Source organism: Lutjanus erythropterus, chromosome 23 (assembly GCF_056507025.1).
Source record: "Lutjanus erythropterus isolate fLutEry1 chromosome 23, fLutEry1.hap2, whole genome shotgun sequence".
NCBI classification, from domain to species: Eukaryota; Metazoa; Chordata; class Actinopteri; order Lutjaniformes; family Lutjanidae; genus Lutjanus; species Lutjanus erythropterus.
Window position 1 is genome coordinate 17,411,776 of NC_139339.1, and position 21,455 is coordinate 17,433,230.

The window sequence follows — 21,455 nt, forward strand, 5'->3', positions numbered from 1 at the left end:
CCTGTCACAGTTTATATGACTGTTGTGGCTCCAGGAGGCAAGCCGGCTTTGACTGTTCTGTATTGAATCGAAATGATCGCATCTGAGAGAGTGATAGGCTAGGGGGGAAAAAAGACAGAGTTCTCAGTTGATTGTTGCCGCTGAGGCATCATCTCTGGTTATAAAAGGTGAAGCTATGGGATGCATTTTTAAATTATTCTTGTACATGACAACTAGGGTTGAACTATTTTGAAACAATATGTAAATGTGATTATTTTTTACTGATATTGCAATTGTGATATGATTTGTGATATTAGGGGGAATGATGACTTTTACATCATTATTCTAATTTTAATTGAACCAATTGAACCAATTTGAATTGTCTAGTTCTAATATTGTATGTATGAGCCCATTTTGTTGATTGTGTGAAGTGTGTATGTCTGAGGTTCACTGAATCAATCTTCTGCTGTGTGTGGTGGTGAAATCACTATTTTTTGGACGATGCAGTTGAGCAAAATGAGAAACAAGTTGTGAAAACAACGGACATTGTGGTAACTTCTTGGTTGTCCCTACCTCAGTTGAGTAGGGCAGCATTGTTTTCAGGACGATGACACTGGCAGTCACATGTCCCTCCAAACTATTTTGACACAGAGCTATTGCTGACACATTGACACATGCTGTTTTCTATTCACAAGAACCTCTGTTTTTCGTGTGAAGTCTTTGAGATTAGTCCAGATAAATTCTCTACAGAGCCACCTCTTTAGGAATTCCAGCTATGTGAGCCTGACCTTCCCTTGGTGGTCTCAGAGGGGGCTGAACTGTGTCAAGCACACAAAGCGAGGCACTGATGCCAGACTGAGGCTTTAAAAGATGTCAAGATAGGATTGAGAAGCCGATTGCAGGTCTGTCAAAAGGGTTAATCCACCTCCTCGGATTGTATCCCACCAGGAGGCTTGTTGAATTATCTACATCAAATCTTGGTGCTGAGACTGAATGTCAAATGCACCGATAGTAGCATTAGACATAAGGGTCCATATCGACTGATATCAGCTTTAAAAGGTGTATTAACACCAGACTGAGTAGGTTTTTTATACAGATATAAAGTTGGCATCTTTCAACTCATTGTTTGGGTTTAGTTTTGCTTTCACTGCTCTCATTGGTATGATTTTTGGCTGCAGCTGAAAAAATCAACACAGTTAAGGACTAGCTGGTGAATGTAGTAGAGCATTTATCAGCTAAAGAACCAGATATATCCCTTAGAAATTGGTGGAGACCAAAAACAGAACTAAAAGAGAATGAATATCTGACTTGAAGTTTGTTAGAATGCTAATGTTGCTCTGTGGCAATGTTTGCTAATAAAATTCTTCCACAATTCAGGTTGTCAAAGTACAACAATTTCAAACTGCAAGACAATACTGGTATAAAAATACCTCTTTTGATTCCATAACAAAGAAAAGAGTCCTTGGTACACAAGATAGGATGATTTTTTATTTTTTTTTTTTTAAATTCTGGTAAATGTTGTTCTCATCTAGTTCTCATCTTTTTTTTGGGCTTTTTTCATCTTATGTCATGTTTGTCTTTTTGTGGTTTTTACATCTTCTATGTCTTCTTCATCTTTTTTGCATCTTTTTCATCTTGTGGTGCCTTTTTTGTCTTGATATGTCTTTTTTTGTCTTAAGTCTTTTTCATCATTTGTTGTTTTCGTCTTGTTATTTATTTTTATACATCTTTTTCATTTGGTTACATTTTTTTCATTGTATGTCATTTTCATCTTGTTATGTCTTTAGGTTGTTACATCTTCATGTCTTTAATCAGTCATTCCTTTTCCTTTGTCTTATGTTGTTTTCATCTTGTCACATCTGTAATGCTTGATGTGCACTTGTCCCATCCATTTAGGTTTAAATCAGTCTTGATGTTGGGAAGGTGGCACGTAAGGATGCAAAATAATAATCAATAATTTCCCTAAAATGGTTTAAAGCAAAAGTAACAAGCCTGTTTTGAAAATGTAAGAAGTAGAAAGGATAGATATTTGTGTTAAAATGTAGGGAGTAAAAGTAAAGCATTATCATAAAAATAAATACTCAAGTAAAGTACAGATACCATGTTATAATAGTAACACATGAGCCAGACAAATACAGAAAATATAATCTTGTTAAAGGTGAATTAGTTCCAAGTTGTAGATGGACCAGTTGGACAAAGGGAGTCAGGGACAGGAGACAAGTTTGTTTGCAGATCAGAGAAGATGAAGAAGAAGATTAAAGTAGATAGCAAAGCAGAAGTTTGTGTGTTTGTGTGTGTATTGCCTGGATGCGGGTGGATATGGGGGACTTAAAGGTGGATGAAGAGAGGAGAGGAGAGCACAGATAGAAGGTAGCCAGCTGGGCCAGATGTGATCTGTGTCTCCTCCTTCTGCCCCTCTTCCTCTGCTTGATCTGACCACCTGCCTTCTCTCTCAAACACACAAACACGCAGGTCTGTAGATGCTTACTGGCACAAAACAGCCTCACTGAAATAACAACCGTGGTGCAGAATTTTGGTAGATTTCTCTTGGTTTATTGTGTCCAAGTGTACCACACGCTTCCTCATCACATCCCGAGTGTGGTCTCCCCCTCGGTACCAGGAAGTCTCCGGTCTATTGTGGTTCAATCAAATCCCACAGAGGCCAACTGATGACCAGTAACAATGGACCTCAGAGCAGAAAGGAACAGAGAAAGTCACTGTTGGGAATGAGATCACATTCACTCAGCAGTCGTTCCTCCCACATGTGAATGTAAGAGAGGAGAAGGCCTGTAGAATAAAGGGGTAAAAAAAATAGAGACAAATTAAAATGACTGTGCAGACACATTTGAAAATATTTTGCAGTAGCAGCAGGTTTTGATTCAACACTCAGCTGGAGTCCTTGTTTGTTGTTCTTGTTCAAAATTGCGTCTATAAAATGTCACAAAATAGTGAAAAATGTCATTTGTATATTTTGTGCAAACACTTCAAGACCCAAAGATATTCAGTTTACCATAATAGATGACAGAGTTGTTTGTTTTATATGTTAAATCAGTAATAGGGATGATCTAAATACTTAATGGCAATGTTTAGTGCTAAACATTGAAGTAGGGCTGGAACTAATGATTATTTTCATCACAAGGAGAGGATGACTTCTTAAGTTGTATTTATTGCATAAAAATGAACTGCGTAACTTGTGACCTTTGCAAAACCTAAGCACATCAGCAACATCATGAGTGTGCATGATTATTACCAGCACTAACTTCAAAAGAAATTATGGATGTTGTGTCCTCCAAGCTAAAGAGGAAAAGGACCATCATCAAAAGCCAGCATCTCTGGTGGTATGTTGGTGTGTTAGTGCCCATGGCATCATGGGTAACTGTCACATCTATAAAAAGGCCCTATTAATGCTGAAAGGTATATCGAGTTTTTAGAGCGACATGTGCTGCCATCCAGATGTCTTTTTCAGAGACGTCCCTGTTTATTACAAAACGTAACGATGTCTTTTGAAATTGGGGTTGTACAAACAGTATGAGGTAAACCTTTTGAAGAACAGACCAGTAATATCCACACAGTGCAGTCAAGTTCCCACCAAGACCCTTCAGCTCAGCTTTGAAAGTATGCTTGTAGTGAAGATAGACTTTTGACTTTTGTCTTATATTTTCTCCTCCACAGAGTGCTTCAGTCTTCTGTTGTTTAACTCTCTTGTAATGTGTTGGCGTCTATTAGCCTGGGCAGATTCTTTGTGCAGCTGTTGTGCAGGTAATTGCGTTGAGGTGTTGGTCTGGGCCTTGCAGCTGAGGATTGTCAGACTGAATCATATGAATTTTTCCATTTCTGGTCTGAATAATTGCTCATGGTTTGCTAAAAGCAAAAAAAAAAAAAAACCCTCAGACCTTGTTTCTGCTGCGGACCATGTCAGGAAAAGGAGAGGAGAGATAAAGCGAGGCGAGGAGGCTTGTCGAGCTGTGTGTGGATTCTTGCAAATTGTCCAGATGAAGAGACACTCATGTCTCTCATGTCTCATTATCTTTTTACTATCTTTTTCTCCTTTCCTCTATTCGTGGTCACTCATCTCTTTTCTCTATTTTTATCAGGGTTTCTCCCTTTCTTCCTCTCTGTCCTCCCTCATTTCTCCCTCTTTTACCTTTCTCTTCTGCTTTTCTCTGTGCCATATGTTTGCCTCTATCGCCTCTCCTTCCCTTTTCTCTCTCTGGTTTGGGATCACTGGCATCTAATGCCTTCCACTCTGCCTGATTAAGTCAGCACGTGTACCCTCTTTACATTATCGCTCACATTCTCACACACACATTCGTGCACGAGCGTCCCCACAGACCTAATCAGTCCTCCTCTTAGTTCTCTTTCTCCAGACCTAATGAAAAAACATGAGCTCTGTTAAAAAGAAGCAGAGATGGACAGACAGAGGGTGGATGGAGAGAAAAGGTAGTGGCAGCGGAAATAAAAAGAGATTGAGTGAGATAGGTTGAAAACAGAAGAGAAGTGAGGCAGCTAATTCATTAACAAAAGCCACCACCAGTCACTCTTAATGCCTGTTTCCAGTTCAGAGATATTAATTGTGTCTAATCAGCATTAGTAATATCATGCAGGGATGCAGGAGGAGGGGAAAGGAGCTGCAGAGAGACAGAATGTTGAGGTGAGGCGAACAGTCAGAGCAACGCTGGTTTTGAAAAGACTCATCCAACATGCTGATTAGAGCCTGACTGATGTATTAGTCAACCAATATTGGCCCATCATAGCTTTGTAAGTCTCTTTCATGGTTCTCATCAGCAGTAACTGAACATGACTACTATCCAGCTGTTAGTGAACACAAAACAGTCAAATAATATAGATACCTGAAAGTACGAACAGTAAACAGTAAAGCAGGAGAGAAACTAAACTTCAAACCACAGAGATTCACTTAGATGCTACAAAAGTGCCCAGAGCTGAACACAGAGAGACTTAAAAACAAACACAAAAAAAAACCTCTTTCCCTCTGCACTCCTATACAATTGATTTCTTGATTTGAGTCTGGCAACACACACTTTGGTCTCTGGAGATGGTCCATCTTAGGCACGACTCATCAAGCTATAATTGGTATTGGAGGTTAAAATCATCACAGCACAGTTTGACTCAGTGTGGCCAAAGTGACAATGGAAAAGCTCCATATGTTGTGCAATATATGCCAATATTTTTAAACATAACACAATGCAGATTGTTTTTGTATGTTAGGTTTATTTATACGTGGTTATTTATAGGTTATTAAAAAAAATAAACCCCTTCAGGACAATTCAGGACTCCTCCACTTTGTGTTGGGGTCCCGCATCATCCTTTCAGGGTTTATTCCACTATAATGACCTGCTCACTGTACATTATCCCTTACAGGGAGCATTGTGTGAAGTCCATCGCCACTTTAGGGGGATCATTGCAAAAATATGAGTTTATGTTTATATTCTACATTCTATAAGAAGAATATTGACTGATATATCAGTGTCAGAATATTTTTACTCCCTAATTAGGGATGCACAATGTGGTAAAAGATTATTTGACAGATATTGTGATATGAGTAACAATTAGTGGGAATGATCATTTTTGCATTACCATTTTCATTTGCACTGAAAATACCAAACTATTAAAATCACGATGATGGGACATTTGTTGGATTTTGATATTATTTTGATACAGTGGTACAGACCTATCCTTAAAATCAGTATTGGCATCGGCACCAGAAATCCAGTATCGGTCAGCCACTAATGGTGATGCATTCATATGGTTGGATCATTTCCCAATAGACGTGAAGTCCTGTAATTTATGTGTTTAAACTGCAGTTCAAATAGGCACTAAACGTTGTTCTGGTTGGCTGTCAGTCACACCACTGAACGCAGCTAAATGGATGTATTGTGCTGTAATGTACCTCTGTATTACATTACCCTACACTCATTTGTATTGACTGAATAGCCCACCGCCTGGTATGTTTGTGTGTGTGTTGGAGAAGAAGTGGGAGAGGTGCCACGTTGACTGAACGATTGAGAATAACGCTCGACTGGAAGTTACAGCTGTTACTGTATGTGTCGGCAAGTGCTTGAGGGAGATAATGCGTTAAGTGAGTGAAGGGGAGAACGAAGATGGGTTTTATTGAATGAGTACGTGTGCACCTGCGCGTGCCCGTACGTGCCCTCGCACCTGATTATGATGATGAAGTCTCCCAACGGGACTCTTCCCGCTACAGTCCTCCAGTAGTCTAATGAGAAGCTGTTTCCGTAGTTACCAGGTGTGAGAGCCGGCAGCTCATAATGTCCTGTGGTGAGGAACAAAGGACGGGGAGAGGAGGTGGATGGAGACAGAGAGGGAGGTTGGAAGTAAAGGCAAAGGAATGAAAGGGGTGGAGGAGGACGCCAGAGAAATGAAACCACAAAAATACCCCTGATATCTGGTTTGAATGATCAGTTTAGCGGTGATGTTTGTGAGCATGATGTGTGTGTTAGCTGTTGTTAGTGAAGACTGAATCTTTATAATAAGCTGAGGGACATGAGCAAGAATCAGTTCAAATCAATCTCATCTAAAGTGGTGGGAACTGAGAGGCGGGGCCAAGCTGTTAGTATTTGGTCAGATCATATTGGACTCCTTCAAAATAAAGTTCACTTGTACTACATAAAAGGGTTAGTTCACATGTTTTGATGTAGGGTTGTATGAGGTGCTTATTAGAGCTGGACAATATACTTATCTCCCAATTTGATATGTATTGTGATTCTGATATCAGGCTGTTGCATACACCTTCATACAGAACTTAAAATGTAATCATGATGATCAAGACAGGAAAGATAAAGACCACCTGAGAACATAGAAGGACTCACACTTGTTGACTTGCATGCGTCACGACATAATAGCATATGTATGATCCCTCCCTTTCTCTAGTCTCTCAGGCTGCTGAGTTGTGTAACTTGACGTTCTTGCGCCTGAATGTTCAGATTTCCTCCAGGTTCAGAGAAAGAATGACACCTGAACTTCTGCATACATGCCTCAAGAGAACAGAAAAGATGGAGATGGTGCAGTGAAAGTCAGGAGAGGAGGAGGTTAGAAAACGTTCTGCAGCTGGCACCTGTCCTTCACACTTTATTCACCAAAGTATTCAGCTGCAGTGTGTGTGTGTGTGTGTGTGTGTGTGTGTGTGTGTGTGTGTGTGTGTGTGTGTGTGTGTGTGTTGTGTTTTCTGTCCTTGGTGCCTCTGTACATCTGCATTTCTCTGTGTGAAAAGCAATTTGCCGTTGTTCCTGATCCTTGTTGTCAAACCTTTAAAAGCTTTTCTCATTACTGCTCTTTGTTTTCTTCTCTGCAGTTGTGGAACTTTGTGTGGCTTTTTTCAATGCCTCTGTTCCAGCAACAATTGTGACATTATGTTTTGAGGTTGTCTGATCATGCCATTCTTGTTATATCTTATGAATGCTTTGATGGAATTTCTCCAAACTTGGCGCAAATGTCCACTCAGACTCAAGATTAGCTGATTTTAATTTTTGCTGGTCAAAGGCCACCTGTCCTATTCTTGCTAACACAGTCTTTTAAGAACACTTTGACAAAATATCTTCAGACTTGGTAGAAATGTCCACTTGGACTCAAGGACGAACAGAAGAAGATTTTGGTGGTCAAAGGTCAAAGTCACTGTGACCTCATGTCTGTCCCATTCACATGAATGTGATATTTCAGCAATGCCTGGAATGCATTGCTTTAAATTGGGTACAAAAGTCCCCTTGGACTCAACAAGAGCCAATTAGATTTTGGTTGTAAAAGTTTGTTGTTCCTACAGAAGAATGAACTTATTAGATTTTGGGGGTCATTGGCCAAAGGTCACTGTGACCTCACAAAGCATGTTTTTGACCATAATTCATACGCTGAATATGACAGAATTTCACACAAACACTTGAAGCTCTCTTCCTGTCCTTTGTAAAAATAGTCTGCAAGTGAAGACAGGATGTTTCTCACTGGCAATTATTCACTGGAATCACACATGTAATTATGGTGATAAAAAATAAATTTAAAATCTTTTATTAAATTCCCCCATTGTCTTCACTGCATACGTTATACAGACATGGCTGTGAATGGGAACTTGTCTGGTTGACAGAAGCATACTAATTCTCGTTTCTTTTCCCCCTCTGCCAGATCTGATCCACTGCACCAATGAGATGAACGTGAACATTCCCCAGCTGGCGGACACGCTGTTCGAGCGCACGGCCAACTCCAGCTGGGTGGTGGTCTTCAAAGCCCTTATCACCACCCACCACCTCATGATGTACGGCAATGAGGTAGGAGGCTGAGCACATGAAAACACACACACAAACAAAACACCCTCCGGGTCAGTCAATGGAGGCTGCATCAATAAACTGTATTATTACTCAAGCCGGTCTCACCCACACCTTCATAAATACAAACAAACATACACATTTAGATCATTTATTCATGTCCATAGCAGAATGTACACATGAATAATCGAAAATAGCTGTGTGTGTGTGAGTGCGGAGAAATTAATTAGCTCAGTACGAGCTGGGAGCAAGATGGGGGACAAGGATAGAAGCAAATGAATAATCAAATGAATTAACTCAATAAAAAACATGGTTGAAAGCTGGAAGAATAACACAGTTCCTCCGTGGATTTGCAGACTTTCAAACACAATAAATTAGAAATTGAAATTCAAGCAATCCCTGCCATGTTCTGGAGAACTTTTGGATTGCTTTAATTGTGATTCTGATTCAGGCATCGAACTGTTTTGCATGTCGAGGTCTGATCAAACTCCTCGTCAGCAAAATGTCTCAATTTATATGCAGTGAAAGAGAGAGGAGAAATTAATTCAGAGGGCATTGTCGTTTCTTTTCTTGTAGTTTCATTAATTTCTAAGAAGACAGAAGTGGACTGCGCTCTCTTCTTCAAATAAACTATTGTAGCTGGCGTTCACAGTAATCCTCTAGTTTGCAGACTGGTAATAATTCAGCACATTTTTACATGAACATATACTGTACTTTGGTATTCAGATGGACTGATGCCATTTGGTGCATACTGTACTGGTTGAATGTATATTTTATGAAAACAGCAGTCCAAGCGCAGTGTGATGCTTTGTTGTGACATATTTTCTTTGATCATAACATAAAATGAATGATCCTTGAACTATTTACACTGGTATGTGCGATATGCTCATCTTACTATTTTTGCCAGCTCATTATACATAGAAGTATTTTTTTTTTGCTATCTGTTTAGTGCCACCTTAATTTTCTGACTTGTAGTTTTGTTCCAAATCCAAATCCTTAACTCAGTGTAATAGTTCCCCTTATTTGTGTCTTTGCTCAATGCAAAGCTACATCATGCTTGCCAAAAATCAATAAATAAAGGGCTGTCCACCCCAGGAACAGTTGTTATTGTTATTGGCTGAATATTGGCCTATCACAGCTGTATCGATATTGACATATATATTGTCCAATATGATTTTTTTTTTTTAAACAGAACATAATTTGGATTGTTTTTCTTTGCTAGTTCTATAGGCAGACTTTGATGTATATTTGATCCTTTTTCTTAATTCAGATTTGATATAAAGTGTACAAATATTTTTCTCTTTTTGTTTTTTTTGTTTGTAAATTTTTACGATTATTAAAAATACCAATGAAAGCTTAATGTTTGAGTACTCAGACATAATTTTGGTCTATAAATATTTATGTGAAACAATAAAAAATCCTGCCTCCATTGAAGGATCATTGTTAAAAAAAATGCATGTTTATGTATTTATTCTGTATATTATGTTCTGGTAAAAGAACATTGGCTGATACATCGATATCAAATTTTTTTAGTATTTGTGTTGGCCCCAAAAATCCACTATCGGTAAAAGCTCTAGTATAAATATATTGTTCTAACTCAATCAACTCAATGTCATTGATTAACGATACAAACACTGTCAGCCAATCAAAATCAACCTAGATATCGTACGATTATATGACGTAATATCAGGCTGCAAACTGCACGCAAAAAAACAAACAAACAAAACATTTCATCTGAAGCATTTGACCAAACACTCTTTGGTGCTGATGGGGACTCTGAAGTTTATTTGGTCCTTGCTGACGTCTCTGACGATCACCAGGACACCATCTAACTGATACTTTCATTTATGAAAGTGTGAATAAAATTTGTCTTCAAAAGACAACAACTCTCATAACAGAGTGTTGGATTCTCCTAAATCCTCCTAATTCTCCTAAAAGAATTTTGTGACGCTGCATCCTTCAGATGCTTGGTGATAGCAGTTATTTGTTTGTTTCCACAGATAGGAAGAAATATATATCTGGACATTTAAGTGCACATGTTGTCTCTGTAAAATGGATTGTTATAAGCGACCATAATGCTAATTGGAATTCCAGCTATTCCACGTTATGTGCTAGCATCGAGCTAACAGACAAATCACTAGTATTTTTATATGTGAAAAATGACTCATCAATCAAAAAATTGCTTCAGGAACTGTATAAAAAAAGAATCACAGTATTTAAGAGAAGCAATATTTTTTTCTCCTATTCCATAAAGTTCATGTTCTGTACGGCCCTTAGATCTTATTTCCCAAAATATCGAACTACACATTCTGGAGATTAATGAACTTCTCTGTAAAACTTGAGCATTTGTGGACCCTGTAACCAAAATCTGGTGTCTTCTGTCAAGCAGTGGGTAATTATGCTTATGGGCACATTATACATATACGTATATGCGTACTAGTACTTCTACTAGAATCTCGAAAAAATACTGTCTTGTAAATGAACACGCAGCAGCCAAACACAAGAAAACTGACACACCCTGCAACACATTCCTTTTAATTTCCATTAAAATAGGGAAGTATTTCTTCCTTGTTCAGTTGACATTACGTAAGATTTCCGTTTGTTGGTTCCTTGTTTATTACGTTAATCTAAACTTCCTCTGAAAATAGGAAGACTTGGGTGTGAGATCATTGTGTATTGGCGCATGAAAGAAGCTGTTAAACTCACTGACACCCAAACAGCAGCCTGGTTCATGTCACTGCTGCTAAAATAGTATTTTGGGTGCACAGAATTAGTCAAAGTACTCTAAACTTAGACGTAATGTTGGCAGTATAGGTGCAGTAGAGACAAACTGACACTTAGATAAGCACAGACCTCACACACAGTTTAGAGAGACATCAGGTCATCAGCTCACTCCGTGCTAATGTTTGCTCAAGCTGTGGAAATTCCCGCAACATTTTTGATGAACCAAATCATGCTAAGTAGGTCACTGCAGAGCAGCAGGAAGTGGTTTAGAGGTATTCCCAAGCTGTTGGCTGATTTATCTCTGAGTTGTCACTGTCAGACTGAACCTTTTTGATGTTGATGTCTCACCTAGAGTGACTTAACAATGACTGCAACACTGTGTTGATCACAAATTTCTGCATAAGCAACATAACAAGCAGCTCAGAGATTGCTCTGCACAGATCACAACCATGGTGCCCTTACTCTATTCAAGGAATTTGTAATTCTAGTCAACAATATTCCAGAGTTTCTGGTAGGACTGGGACGATATATGTATCTCCAGATTCAACACTGTCTGTCTATCTATACTATAAATTAAATTTCTTCATATATGTAATCGAATGTCTGTCCTTTCAGAACCATGGCCTTGACTGCATATAATAGCGGTAAATAAAATGCACAACAAAATGAATAAATATGCTTTTTGCAGTTGAGTGCTACATCTAGCAATTCCTGCTCATCAAGTTGTGAACAGTAAATAAAATATGAAATGCAAATATATATGCTGCCCTCTCCTGGTACGCAGTGTCTCTTTTAAGTAGTAGCTGTATTCTGAGTTTGCATTTTGACCCTTTGTGGTTGCTGTAGCTGGTCATTATGAAGTGTTGAAGCCAGACTGACAGATTGAGTTAAAAATAGTTAAAATAATATAAACTATCCATTCAAGGATGTTTTTATATTAATGTAGCTTCCTTTTATTGTCTCTGCAATCCATGGTGAAGTGGTGATATTTAAGTAATAAACGGCATCTTTTTGCCTTTTGCTATTTATAACAGAAGTAATATTAAGACCTGTTATTATGTTGTATTTTTCATAACGCCCTGTAGCAAGTAAATAAGTCAAGCTGTGGATATGAAGTAAATGGTGCTACAGAGTAATCATGCACTTAAAACTAATAACACAGAGTCATATTTTGTTTGTATTAAAGCACTCAAGTTACTAATAATTCAAGCAAAATGGACAGTGCTTTATTGTCAATATGCTGCTATTTAGTGGCCATTAATTGTACAAACTACCAATATAATGCACAGTAATTTCAAAGCCCTAATGCGAACACACCTATGGTACATTACAGAGCTGTATTTGTGGTTTAAGCTGCACACAGTGGGTCTCCAGGCTGTAGTACAGCAAGTGTGTGTACTCATCAGCCTGCATTCATCAGGCCTGTCAGGATGGCGGTGCTGACTGAGGCTCAGCGGCCAGGTGTCCCTGCTCCCTCATGGCCGTCCCATCCATTATAGTCAGAGCTGAGAGAAATCTGGCCGTAAAATTAGAAACCACAGACCCACAGAATTGGGGTCAATAGACTGTACATTCCTTTTCAGATCAACATGCTGACCGCTTGCAGCTCGGCGGGCACGCTGAGGATGGCCCTGTGCAGTGTCTGATAGACGCTCTGATTGTAGGCACCTAACATTATATCAAATATCACAATATTGCAATAAAAAAAAAAATTGAAAGTAAATTAAATTATTGCTTTTGCTTTGCAATTTGTGCATTGATAACCTAAGCAGTCATTAACAAAGACAATTAATTTTTTGCACAGGTCATTGCTGACTACTTTTATTTTATTAAAGAAGGAAAGCAGAAGTGCTTTAAGTTAAAAGAAGTGTTAAAAACTTTGTGCATTTTCCTCCTAAGTTTTTGTCATTTTTACTTTTATTTTTGTTTATTCTCACTTTTTTCCTGTTAACTTGAAGTTTAAGTTTCGTTACTCAACAAATGGCTCTGCCTGACAAAACAATATCAAATGAGACACAATTACTGTCATTTCTATACTATTGATTAATGATTAATCATGAACATCACAAGTTAAAACAAGTCAGACAAAAATGCTATACACCTGAGACCTATTACTCAATATAAAACATCTTTCAAGTTGTAATCTTTCTTCGTATTATGATACTGTGATAAATATTGTATGGTGGACTTTTTAGTGTGATATTATCGTACAGTGAGCTTTTGTTATCGTTACATCCTGGTCAGATAGTGAAGAACATTTACAGTGAGTGAAGTCAGAGCAGCTGCCTGCATGTCACAGACAACTTTCCTGACATGAGCTGCAGTGACGGACATATAAGTGATTTTTATAGTGAAAAGAAAGTGCTGTTTGTCACATAATTTGATTTTAAGAGCCACTGCAGAAGTTTTGATAATGTTATGATGGATATAGCCGACTTTGTGTCACTTTACATATTAGATATGAGTCCAGTTCTGATACGATGAAGGATCCAGGATGAAATGTTGTTTTCTTTGGGTCACCCTGCCTTAAAGAGCTGCTAAGCCTGAAATAATTTCATTTGTCTGGGTTTCACTGACAGTGGTTTAGTCTTCCAAGGACTCTGCTGTGCTGCGGTGCTTTCAGAGGCTTTTCTACGCTGATAAGAATAATAAAAAAAGAAAATGACATCAGCACAATATATATAGGGTGTTTGAGAAGGAGGAGTATAGAAAGAAAGGAGGAAGCTTGAAAGAAGGAGCCAAAGAAGTAGTAGGTAGAATGCAAGAATATATAGAATGCAAAATATTTGAAGGACAGAAGGAGGTAGAGAAGTAAAATAGAAAGAAGGGATGGAAGGGAAGGAAAAGAGGAGGTAGAGAATAAAACAGGGAGACTGACAAACGAGAGGAGCTAGATAAGGAAAGAAAGAGCTAGAGAAGGATAGCATAGGAAATGATAGGATGATGTGGAAGTAAAGGAAGATGCAGAGAAGGAAAGGAAGGTATCAGTATCAGCCTTCAAACCCCATTTTGTCACAACTTCGGTTTTAACCTTTAACATTCTAAATTTTAACACTAATTTCCATAAATGTGTAACTTCACAGACGTTCAGTGGCAGCCATCTTGGCTTAACCAAGGATAGCAGTTCACAAAACAGTGTGGGATATGGATAAATGTACATTAATGGCACAACCGTGAACATTTAAGCTCTTTTTCTGGCCAAAGGCACTGAAAAGAGGGACTTATGTAAGACGCCTTGACACACATAACACATGACTGCCAAATTACACATATAGTTTGATTATGCCTCGCTCTGCATCATGCAAGTCTGTGGGTCAACAGCTGAATGTGAATCAACACACAGACTGTAATATCTGAGCATATTAAATGTCATCCTCCGTATTCATTGTAAGCTGGTCTGGATGTCAGCAAAACGCTGCCCGTTTAAATGCAGTCTATTTTATTCTGCTGCTCCTGGTAATGTATTCAGCCCATGCTTTCAAATCGAATGTGGGAATTTACCATTCAGAGCAAATAGCAGGTGAATTAAGTTTTAATATCTCTTCTTTGCCTCGGCTGCCATATTTGTCAAAGGGATTGGGATGGTGATTAGAGTAATAGCGCATTTTGTCTGTGTGTGCATGTGTGTGTGTGTGTGTCTGCGTGTGTGAAGGAATAGTCGACAGGCCAGTATTGATACTCACTCAGTTCCTCACCTCCAGTTTTTTTCCTGCCTGCCAAGAAGCAATCCTGGCTCCCTCCCCAGTGACACTCTGAATCTTATGAGCGATCAAGAGTCAGTCAATATCTTTGATCACGATTTCTCTTTTGTGCTGGTACAAAGCCACTTTAAGAGTACATCTCAAAGAAACACCACTGCAGGATCTCCAGCCTGAACTTCACTGTTTCTACTTCTGGGTGTTCGTGACAGTAAGTAGGCAGACAGGCGATCCTGATACATGCAGGGCACCAGTCTGACTTACAGCAGAACAAACAAACACAGAACAAATACACAGACTGCGGTGAACCAACAAAGATTAATTTAATCTAAGATTAGTTATAATCAGAGTTTAGCAAAACTTGATATAAAATTAGTCAATCCAGCTTTCAAATTAAACAGAGCTATATTGCACAGTTTAAAACGTAATCTCTGTTTAGTAAATCCACGTTTATTGGTGTGAACCAAAATGAACAGTTTAATAAATCTTCTTCAAATAATTTGATTATTTTGCCAGTTCCATTCAAAAAGGCAGCCATTTTAAAATGTGAACCTCCTCAAGTGTAAGTTTAAAGTTAATACTGGATGGTACAACAGAATTGAATTTAATCTATTTAAGCTTTAGAGTGAAAACTAAACTGATATTTAACGAGAGGTTTAACATGTGGTGCAAAACAAGAATCCTTGTTGGTCCCACCCAGTCATAAAGTTTAATTGAAACAGACAGGAGTAGGAATGTGATGAGTCCTGACTGCTTGTCTAGCCATTGTCTCAGTTTTCATTTATCAGCGTGTGCCTCTGCTTCCAGGCCTTTGTATGATAGGCCAATATGTACCAAAAACAACCCTGCAGGAAACTCCAAACAATAGCTGGGAGAGCCATTTTCCAGCCCGTCACCCCCAGCCTCTGTACTCCTATCCCTCCCCTCCAGGGAGCTCCATCTCTGGACTGGAGAACTCAGACTGCTGGGTCTCTCTCCTGGGAGTGTGGATGCCTCGACCACCTAAGACCTAAACAAGGTTATAGGCAGATAGAGAGGAAGTGAGGACACGGGATAAAAAGAAAAGAAGAGCAAGGTTAATTTGCTTGCAGAATTACAAGAACGGGGAGAGATGTTGCGGATGGCTGTACAAGAAATGAGTGCTCGAGTAAGAGGGAGAAATGGGGTCATATAGAAGTCAAAGTTATTTTAAAATCGATTTTTGAAAGGCTAAAAGCACTTCTTCAGATAGGTATTCGACACTTAATCCACCTGAATTTCTTGTCTTTTCCAGCATTTCTTGCAACTGATTCTCCAAGACTGATTTATCCCAAGTTTTCTTCATGTAATGATATATTTGGTGGTAATGCTTTGTTTGGTTTGGTTTCCAGTGGGCCCAATTCACTGTTAAACAGCTGTAAAACAAAATCCCAAAGTAAAACAAGATGTGAAATAAATTCCCTAACAGGCATCGATTATTCTAAAACTCTAAAACTTACTCAGTGAATGCATAAACTATCAGTAACTTGTAAACAAAAGGAATTCATGCAGGACTGTGTACAATGTATCCAGGGAGGATTAACTTACATAAAACAGATTCTCAGTTGCAAAAGTTCACAATTATGTCTCTAATGAGGGCAAAGGTTTCAAATATCATCATGGTATTTTCCAAAAAAAATAAAAATGTTTCTGCAAATCAGAACAGCTGTTGGAAGAAGACTTAACCAACCAAAACAGAAAGACACTTGAGCCATTGGACTACAACTTTACAAGCTACAGCTTCAACAAATCTCAGAGTCTACAGACATGCTAGCAGCTCTGTGAAACTTAAACACAGCAGTGCTTTGAACTAAATGCTGGTTTAGCCATGTTTACATATGTTAACCATGTTAGTTTTGTGTGTTAGCATGCTAACATTTGTAGGTATTTGCAGTGCTTTTAAAGGGCAGCTCCATCTAAAGCCTTTTCCAGGTTTTTCAAATGGAAACTAAGGGCATCATGCTCACTGACAATTTATTTTTGACAGTGCCAACATACTAAAGTTTAGCAAGTATAATATTTACTTTAAACATTATGCTAACATTTGCTAACACAAAGTACACCTGTGGCTAATGGGAATTTGATTATTGCAATTTTCCAAGTATGTGGTCATAAACCAGCTTATTGGATGATTTTGTTAAAAGAAGACCTGATGATGGGACTAGATGATAGTTTGCCAAAGTTATTGTAATTCATCCTGAAGGGGAGCATGAATGTTTGTTCTGTCTTTCAGTGCAGTCCATCCAATAGCTGTTGAACACTTCACAAAAAATAAAAACCTCTCAGTGGCATGAGTCTGAAAGTCAGGGGATCACTATATTCAGTAGTTCTCACTCTCTGGGGACTGCAAATATCTGTACAAACTTTCAAAGCAATCCATTAAATCCTTGTTGACATATTTCAGTCTGGATCAGGCTGATATTGCCATCCCTAGAGTCATGCTGCTAGCTTAGCTAATAAAATAAAAATGACCACGTAGGTGAGTGTGCCTCTTCAGCACAACCAGTCTGGTCTTTTAAACTAGTGTTTACTGCATAGCTTTTACAGCAGAAGGTGATTCTGTTGTTTTGCCCTTAAGTTGTATTTAAGAGATTTTAACAGCTCTGAATAAGAAACAGTAACAGTTGTGACTAATTTAGCTGTGTTTTTGCAGTGTTGACCGATCTATATTAGGTAACACTTTCTTCCCTCAAATTAGGTTTAGAACAAATGGTTATGCCAATTGAACACAGCAGAAAATCAAACCCCTGCAACCCAACCTGTCACCCTTAAATATTGCTATTTATTTTTATGATGAATAGCCTTTTTAATCGTCCACATAGTTTTGTGTTTTTCCTCAGTGTGCTGTGACTTCGAGGGATGTCACAGCCCAAAGATTTGCCAGTCCGTGAGGTACAGTATAACACAGCACTGTGAAACCCTTTTTGGGGAGTTTGTTTTCAAGGACGTGAAGTCCTCAGAAATACTACCCATCATCCTTTCTTCTTCAGGATAGGATAGTTGTAAGTGTCAGCGGGGAAAATTACAGTCTGATTGATTGCACCGAAGTGCATCAGGAATCAGGATAGAGAGCTGTGACTCTGTACATCAAAACTGAACACAGGATGGAGTACGTTGAAAGAGTGTGAGCGCGAAGGATGGAGGAGATGGAGAGTAGAGAGAGTGCTGGAACCAGAGATGGGAAGTAACTAAGTACAAATCCTTTGTTACTAGTAGTACTAGTAGATTTTTCAGATATCTGTACTTTGCTTGAGTATTTATTGTTCTGACTACTTTTTACTCTAACTCCCTACATGTTAGCACAAATATCTGTATTTTCTACTCCTTACATTTTCAAAGCAGGCTTGTTACTTCAGTTTTAATGCATTTAATGGGAATTATTGATTATTTTAATTTTGTAACTTTTTTTCACCTCAGTGGATGGGACAGTATCCATCAGTGCATATCACATATGACAGATGTAACAAGACAAAAATAATGTAAAAAAAAAAGTAACAAAACAAACACAACATAAAGGGAGTAATCAGCCAAAAATGGTGTAAAAGACTTAAGATGAAACTGAAGTAAAAGATGGAATGAGACAAAAAAAGCAACAAGAAAAAAACGATGAAAACTGCATGTAGAAGAGGGTGACTTTTTACTTTTGTACTTTGTGTACATTTCAGAGCCTGTACTTTGTCACTTTTACTTATGTAAATGAGTTGAATCAATGCTTCTACTTTTACCAGTCTTTTTTTTTTTTACACAAGTATCTGTACTTCTACTTGAGTAAAGAATGTGTGTACTTTTGCCACCTCTGTTAAGGACATGAGAGGAGACAGGGACGGTCTGGCGAGGACACCGGGGAAAGTGCTGATGGTAGCAGGACACACTGCTTTCCTTGTCTGTGTGTGTGTGTGTGGGTTTGTGTGTGTGAGTGTGAGATAGGAAGAAATGGAGGGAAGCAGGGAGGGAGATAACGGTAAGGTGTGTGTGTGTGTTTGTGTTTGTCACGGCAGTGTAAAGTTGCAGTGTGAGTCGCCACCTCGGCCACCACCAGTGTCCCAGATAGCGAAACGGCCCATTTGTTTCGGTGACGTCACTGAAGCGCTCTCATCACTATGCTGCCTCGGCTCCTCCAGGGGAGTGCGAGGACGCAGACAGAAGCACAGATTTGAACAAAGATGGACTGTGTGAGATATTATGAAAAAGCAGACATTTGACCGGGCACGAGAAGGCCCACTGGATGGAAAAGAAGATGGGAAAATTAAAGGAACAGTCCAGATTATTTGAAGCAGGGTTGACACGACTGCAGCTGGGAGAAGCAGGGAGGAGCACCAACCTGAAAGCTGAAGCTAAACCCTCGTTTCCACCGGGCACGTTGCATCTGCAATGCACTTTTGATCCGTAGAGGTTTACCTGCCCCGATTTTGTTGACTTGCTTTGATTTTGATTTGGTCTCTTTCACTAGGCAAAGTAGTTGAACGGTTCCTTTTTTGTCTAGTGAGTAGGATTCTGCACAGGGTGTTTTATCACAAAAAGAGATCTGATTCTTCATGCTGTTCATGTGTCTGCATGTCTCAACAGTAATGACTGCCCACTTGCCTGGGCAAATAAACTGTCATGTCAGGCGAGTAAATGCTTGACCGGGCAAGTGTAAAATATAATTATTACACTGTTTTGAGAATTGATTAATTTTAAAAGTAATTTCTCATGCAAAAACACTAGTAAATGCTGTTTTCAGCCTCTAAAATATTGAGATTTCCCACTACATTATCATTGTAAGCTGAATATCTTTGGGTTTTAGGCAGACACAGGACATAACAAACTAACAAGCCATTTAAAGACTTAATCTTGGACTTTAACAAATTAGAATTGACACTATTTTCACTATTTTTTAGACATTGCAGGTCTAGATTAAACATAACACTTAACTTTAGTTTTTGTTGTTATTTGATAAACACTAATAAATAAAATGTTGTGTACAGAGGCAAGTAAAAATTTACTGATTGTTTAAAAAAAAAAAAAAATAACACTGAACCCTGGCCTGACTTCCTGCCCCACTCAATCTGCTATTTGCAGCTTGATGCGGCTTCCATCAAAAACAGACTTGGTGCATAATAGAGCAGAGAGCCGCTTCCGGTTCGAATCACAAGTATTGTGTAGAATTGCCGCAATCAGATCCATTGGCCACAATGCAGCCGTGCACGGGACAGTCGAGCAGTAAGCATTGTAATACTGTGAATGGAGAAAAAGGTCCGCCTGAAAAATAATCAAAGCCTGTTTAATTGTACGCTATATTTAGAGCATTTTCACTGCTTTACTTTGTCGTTAGACAGCCTTTTCCCATGGGAAAGCTGTGAAATAAGCCAAATATAACTCACTTCAAAGCAACCAGACTCCATTAGGGAAATCAGTCATTTTACCTCACAGAACACAGGCATTACCAGTCTACCACTGCCTCGATTGGATAGTTTGTTCATTTTATTATGTAACTCTGGTGAATCTGAACTAACCTTTTAAAACACAGATTGAGGCACCCAGGACAAGTAATTCCCGTGTTCTGTGAGATAAAATTGCTTTTTTTCGGTCATGGAGTTGGTTGGTGAGTGAGCAACATTGGCTGGCTGAGGGCAATGTAAAGCAGTGAAAATATTTTAAATATAGCATACACTTAAACAGATATAGATTTTTTTTTTTAGGCAGATCTTTTTTAAGTGTCTAAAATATGTTTTGCTTCTGACCCTGTTCAATTCTTTCTTTAGCTTCCTATGCTGTTACTCATTCTTCTTCCCCAAACTGGGGCCATGGAATCAGCCACCTACTGTCTATTGAAAAATCAAAAATCTCACTTCAAAAATTCCAGACTATTCCTTTAAAGATAGAAAGAGAAAAGGGGTGGGTAAATCTGCTGACTCAAGCGGCTCTATGTCCGAGGGAGCAGGGACAGGGAGGAGTTGTGTGTATGCGTGTGGGAGGTCACCCTGACTCTGATAGGGGTCACTTGTGATAATCAGAAGTGCTTGGATGCTCACACACACCACAGAGACACACGTGTGCTTCCTATCAGCTGCCTGTGTGGCGAACATAAAGATGATTAGTGCTGAGGCAGATCGCAGTGCATGAACACGTGTGTGTGTGTGTGTGTGTTCCAGGCTTATCTCTGGTATCCAAACATCCTTTTTAAAAAGTAAAAACTCCAGGGTGACCCACGATGAGCTGACACACTCTCAGTCTCCACACACTTCCTTATGTGCCTTCAGGCAGATAAACAAGTTTTTCCAACTCAAGTAAATTGGCTGCATCTGTGTGATCAATAGATGAAAGTTGTGTGTGTGTGTGTGTGTGTGTGTGTGTGTGTTTGTGTGGCCGTCTTACCAGGCTCAGCAGGCTCAGCCATCCAGAAACTTGCAGGGTAAAACAAGCTCAATAGAGATTCTCCCAGTCAGGGATGTCTGCATCCATTTTTGTTGCTTTTTTTGTCCTCAATACCGATTCAGGTTATTGATTTGGAGTATCTGCTGACACCTCACCAATCTGATTTGTAATTAAACCCCTCCCCAGAACAGCGATTGCCCAATCATAGCTTAGCAACCGTTACAAGGCATGGCAGGCCTGTCAAGCTCTGAATTTCTCCACATGTTGAAGTGTTGTGCATGGTGCTGGAGTAAAAGTAAAACGGCATTTAAGGAGTTTTGAGTGTGGTTTATTTTTCTTAGTCTTTACTAGAAGGGTCTGAGTTTGAATTTCCTGGGGGGCTGGGGACCTT

General features: G+C 39.0%; 1 protein-coding gene across 3 annotated transcripts in view; it reads left to right on the forward strand.

Annotated features, from left to right (window-relative positions):
* The window catches only part of LOC146305959 (phosphatidylinositol-binding clathrin assembly protein), a 109,977-nt gene that overhangs the window by 23,343 nt on the left and 65,179 nt on the right, over nt 1-21,455 (forward strand). For all 3 annotated transcript variants that reach the window (XM_084713023.1, XM_084713025.1, XM_084713024.1), the window contains exon 2: nt 8,128-8,270. In XM_084713023.1, coding sequence (XP_084569149.1) covers nt 8,128-8,270 — 143 coding nt within the window. The remainder of the gene's footprint in view (nt 1-8,127; nt 8,271-21,455) is intronic.